Source organism: Pecten maximus, unplaced genomic scaffold (genome assembly GCF_902652985.1).
Source record: "Pecten maximus unplaced genomic scaffold, xPecMax1.1, whole genome shotgun sequence".
NCBI lineage: Eukaryota > Metazoa > Mollusca > Bivalvia > Pectinida > Pectinidae > Pecten > Pecten maximus.
In genome coordinates, this window is record NW_022982941.1 from 1 (window position 1) to 5,829 (window position 5,829).

The following is a 5,829-nucleotide window of genomic DNA, read 5'->3' on the forward strand; positions in this document are numbered from 1 at the left end:
TTCCATTTCCTGAACCTGTTCCATTTCCGTTCCCTGAGCCTGTATTATATAAAATAGACTTTTATTGAAATTCTCAAAAATTACATGCAGAAAAATAACACGTGCAAAATAATAATAAAAAAACATCATGTTGCGCAAATGGGAAAACAATCGCAGATAACGATACACCTGGTGATTCAGTGATATAGGGTAGTATACAACTGTTGTATATTTCTAGTATATCTGGTATGGAATTGTATCTTCAATATATATTGTACTATATACAATACATTTTTTATACTTAACTCTACCTGGTATGCTGTAGGAATTGTTTTTACAATATTGTACTATACACAATACTTTACTCTAACTGATATGATGTACGAAGTATATTTACACATTTATCCATGTTCGCTTCGATTGGGAAAATCGGCAAGTTTAAATGAGGTACAGTGTAAATACAAAGGTTTGCTCATATTGGTCAAAAACGAATAGCTTTTTCGAAAATATAAGTTTTATTAGTTTGATAAATATATTTCACTGGCAAAAATGCTATAAAGTTTTGATGCACATTTGTAGGAACAGTATTTACAATATTTCACTATTTAAATTCCATCCGGTATGATTAATTAACTTATTAACAATGTTGTACAATACTTTATTCTATCAGGTATGATTGAGGAACTGTATATAAATACTATACTCTACCTGGTATGGTGTAGGAAAGATTCAGTTTCTGCTCCCCTTGTTTATTCTTGATACCGTAAACCCAGTAGTTGACGACGTCCCCGGTATTCACGGTAAATCTACTAGTCGTGTACACAAAAACGCCATCTGTGAATTGAAAATCGTCTTCATATAACAGTAAATCGTTTCCCATATTGCACATGTGCTATACAGCATCAATGATTGTTCCAAATCTAAAATTTCTAAAACCTAATAGAGGCATAATGGCCACGAGCAAAAATGGGGCGTTTCATTATAACACTTGACTCGATCAGCGTTACAGGGGATCTTGCATGGGTTTCCATTTCATATGAGAGTTGTAAAGCGTGTTTAATAATTTTGGATTTTCCCCACTTTTCGGGATAAAATAAAAACTAGTGTCTCAAAGTTATATGACGTCAGAACGAATTAAATATTCGGTATAGTTCATAGTTCATAGTTCATAGCACATCGCTTCATCAGATTGATTTATGAAAAAATGGTGAATATTCAGTTCTCCTCAATGACGTCAAAATTGGGACCTTCAACTAATCCCAGATCAGACACGTGCTTGTTTTACACGTTTGTTCATAACACATGTTAAGTGTAGTGACCCTTTACAACAAGGGGTTATGTCAGATAAGATACATTTCCATCTGGACTATATTGATTTGTTATCATTTGTTTCTCTGAATATTCGATGTTTACATTTATATAACTTACTGGTTGGAGTTGTGATATCCACATTTCCATCTGAACAATCTTGATTTGTTTCCCTCAATATTCAATGTTTACATGTACTTATATTATAACTTACTGGTTGGAGTTGTGATATCCACATTCACATCCCCAGCTTGTGTGTTGATCACCGGTTTGTTGATGCTGAAGTGAAGAGCCACCAAAGAGAACCCTTCATCTACAATTAATGGACAATAATACTGTACAAAGAAGAAAGTTATCATATAATTAGGGGATAGTAAGTTGTTTTTCGTGGCTATACTGGCGATTAGAACATGAAATTTGGTTTGAACTCGAGACCGATAGGTCGAGAGTTTAAACCAAATTTCATGTTCTAATCGCCAGTATAGCCACGAAAAACAACGTACTATCCCCATTCTAACACGTTTACTATCGCATATATTTAGAAACATTGTTTTACAGCGCTACAAGTACGCTGTTAAGTACTCTGTGACCTCCGCTAGTGACGTGTCATACTGTGGCGGATTGACCAATCAGAGAGAAGCTTTCAAAGTCGGTCAATTGGACACGCCCATACTGGCGAGAGCTCGGTCTGTATGTTAACGAAGCGGGGTATTTGGATTGTTGTGAAAGTCCTGTTTCCGAAGATTTAAAGACATATTTGGATTTACGCAGCATGCTTAACGACATGTGCATTTTAACAAAGTCAGGGTTGATGTGTTTTCTACAGGCTCAACCGTTATGTGAAGTTGTGTGCACTTGTTCCATTTCATTTCGGATTTTACTTGACCTTAGATGCTTACACACGGACGAAATGAAAGTTTCAATCAATAAATGACGGTAAGAATAAAGGTAACAATTTTTGTTAAATTCATTAAGTTAATTCATTCTATTCGATTTCTTCACTTTCGATTCCAATATCACGGGTCATCAATCATAAAAATGGTGCAGAGTGTTGAATTTCGCTACGAACTTGAGGCCATATTGTTTTGATTAGAAACGGGGCGTGGCTTAACACGATATGTCATGGTTCTATCGCAGATTAGAAGTCAGTCCGTAACCAATCAAAACACGCGTTGCAAACGAATCGTGTTAGAATTCCCCTTAACTCCCATTGGTGTAGTGATGTGAAGAACAATATTCATGACGTCGTTTGGTCTGACGTCACTCTATTAGGTGTATTTTTGACGTCACGAAAATACGTGCTACTGGATTAAAAAGACCAGATTGATCAATGTATCTCGCAACCATTTTATGTGGTTATGTTATATAAAAGATGTACATCCTCACGGTGAATATATTGATGTTAAAAGTTCAAAATAAATTGATGATTTCATGTTTATTTCCATGAACTATATTTTTGTCGGAAACGGTCGCTTTTACTTGTTACATCGCAAGAAAAAGTCCCACTGACAGAGCGAGTTGGAATTCGGAATGTGATAACATTGTTAGATGTTGAACATAAAAAAATAATTCAAAACGGAAATATAATCGCTCGTTATGATTAATTTGTCTGCAATGCTGTGGAAATTATAGGACAATAACTCCAAAGAAGACAGTTTAATGCTTATATTGATATATACTCTACAAAAAAACCACAAACAAAAAACAAACAAAAACAAAAAACTACAATGCTGTATATATATCTCAAAAGGATTTTCATAATTGACAATAAAACGAATACGTTAAGTACTGTAATCTCAGGAAACCTTATGGCTTCATCCAATTTATTGTAATAGCCACAGGAACAATGACTTATATACATGTATCTTATTCTGATGTTTGAGTCATAATTATCAATCATAAAAGCCGTTGTTTGATGTTTTTAAACTAATCTATTTATTCAAATTATTGTGAAATGGTTAATTGCTAAGATTTTTTCCTACTTGATAAGATAAAAAAAAAAAAAAAAGACCGAGGGGATTCATGACGGGAAGCATTTTCAAAACCAAACCTCAGGCTTCAGCAAATATACGTGTAATTGTTTATTTGATAAACCATTCACTCTCTTTATTATCTTTTATTTTATTTTCTTAAGCGAGTATTTTAATGTAGAAGAAAGCGCAAATATTTCATAAATCAATATTATCAGTCGTCCTACCTGGTATTTCAAACTGAAGTCCATTGGGGGGAACAGCTGTTATAGTGGCCTGTTGGATGGAGACCGCCAAGTCTACGGCGACCGTGAATAGGAACAGAATGGGGAACATCATCTACGTATAGGAAACAGGTATAGTGTAACGAACCCAAACAACGTGTAATTACAGAAAACATGTATAATAGTATAACTAATCAACGTGTAATTACAGAAAACATGTATAATAGTATAACTAATCAATGTGTAATTACAGAAAACATGTATAATAGTATAACTAATCAATGTGTAATTACAGAAAACATGTATTATAGTATAACTAATCAACGTGTAATTACAGAAAACATGTATAAAAGTATAACTAATTAACGTGTAATTACAGAAAACATGTATAATAGTATAACTAATCAACGTGTAATTACAGAAAACATGTATAATAGTATAACTAATCAATGTGTAATTACAGAAAACATGTATAATAGTATAACTAATCAACGTGTAATTACAGAAAACATGTATTATAGTATCACTAATCAACGTGTAATTACAGAAAACATGTATTATAGTATAACTAATCAATGTGTAATTACAGAAAACATGTATAATAGTATAACTAATCAATGTGTAATTACAGAAAACATGTATAATAGTATAACTAATCAACGTGTAATTACAGAAAACATGTTTTATAGTATAACTAATCAACGTGTAATTACAGAAAACATGTATAAAAGTATAACTAATCAACGTGTAATTACAGAAAACATGTATAATAGTATAACTAATCAACGTGTAATTACAGAAAACATGTATTATAGTATAACTAATCAACGTGTAATTACAGAAAACATGTATAATAGTATAACTAATCAATGTGTAATTACAGAAAACATGTATTATAGTATAACTAATCAACGTGTAATTACAGAAAACATGTATTATAGTATAACTAATCAACGTGTAATTACAGAAAACATGTATTATAGTATCACTAATCAACGTGTAATTACAGAAAACATGTTTTATAGTATAACTAATCAACGTGTAATTACAGAAAACATCTATTATAGTATAACTTATCAACGTGTAATTACAGAAAACATGTATTATAGTATAACCTACCGTATCTCTATTATCGAAGTCATCATATTTGAATCAGATAATTTATTTTCATCAAAAGATCATATTTTCTTCTTTTAGAACATGAATCGATTTCCTTAATTTGTATCCAAAGCATAGAAGAGACAGAGCGTGCTATTCATGTGCAACAGTAAAAAGCTACAAATAGATGTTAGCAAATAAAATAAACAGGATAGGATAAACTGTCGATATTGAAAATTGTTAACCTCCCCCTTCAAAGCGAACAAGTATTAACCTCATTCTCCAAAACGAACAAAAATGAACCTTTTTTTCGAAAATGAACAAAACTAACCATCCTCTTTTCTCCAAAACGAACAAAAATTAACCTTCCTCTCAAAAACGAACAAAAATTAACCTCATTCTCAAACATAAATTAATCTCCTTTTCCAAAACAAACATATTTTAACCTCCGTCTCACCAAAGTTGTCTGAGTGAAGTTAGTCCATCGTTAAATAAAGACACGCCTTCGTGTCAAATGATATCTCGATATCACCCCTGTTTATATAAACGTAAAAAATCAATAGAATCCTGTAATAATTAAAAATCGCTAGTCATCAAAAAAATATTGTTAATTTTCTAATTAATTTCTAACCAGAGTTTTTTTATTGATGAAAATATGTTGAAGCAACGTTGAAAGTGAAAATAGATTCGCTTACCTTCTGTTGTATGATTGCAGCAGTGCTCGTTGACTGTATAGTACCTATGATGTGTACTCCGGTTTAAATACCTAGCGGAGAAAATGCTCGCAGGCACAATCAATTGTTTGGTGAATGTATGTAACAACATGTGTCATAGATTTGGACTTTTAAATTGTTAGTAAACATGGTGAGTAACTCCTATTCCAGTATTATCGTCAATAGTAAATAAGTTTTCACGAAGAAATATTTCTGTACAAAGTATAAGAGACTTAGGTATCTTATCCGTTTTGATACATAAACCATTAAAGTGTGCACTGTGTCTAAAATGGTGTACCATGCTCCTTAATCTCTTGCTCGAGTTTATGTTCATGTGCGGCTGGTCAAATTAAAGACATTTTCAAAAGTAACAGAGATATCGCAAATTAATAAATAAGTTTAATCATCTATTGCGATATAAGTTGTTTTACCATGAGTCTAATAGTCTATTGTGACAGTGTTTAATGGCGACCTAATTTCAGGACGTTACATTTCATACATCTATACAGATATATCTCATTTATAAGGCAAAACATC

At 32.1% G+C, this 5,829-nt stretch overlaps 1 protein-coding gene across 1 annotated transcript; it reads right to left on the reverse strand.

Annotated features, from left to right (window-relative positions):
* Window positions 1-6: 6 nt before the first annotated feature.
* On the reverse strand, window positions 7-5,402 carry LOC117321170 (period circadian protein-like; the record flags this gene model as incomplete). The annotated part of the gene is given in 5 exon segments (XM_033875636.1): window positions 7-39; window positions 688-813; window positions 1,502-1,600; window positions 3,485-3,596; window positions 5,275-5,402. Coding segments are annotated over 4 exon segments (370 nt in total), but the record flags the coding sequence as incomplete, so codon positions are not given.
* Window positions 5,403-5,829: the final 427 nt, after the last annotated feature.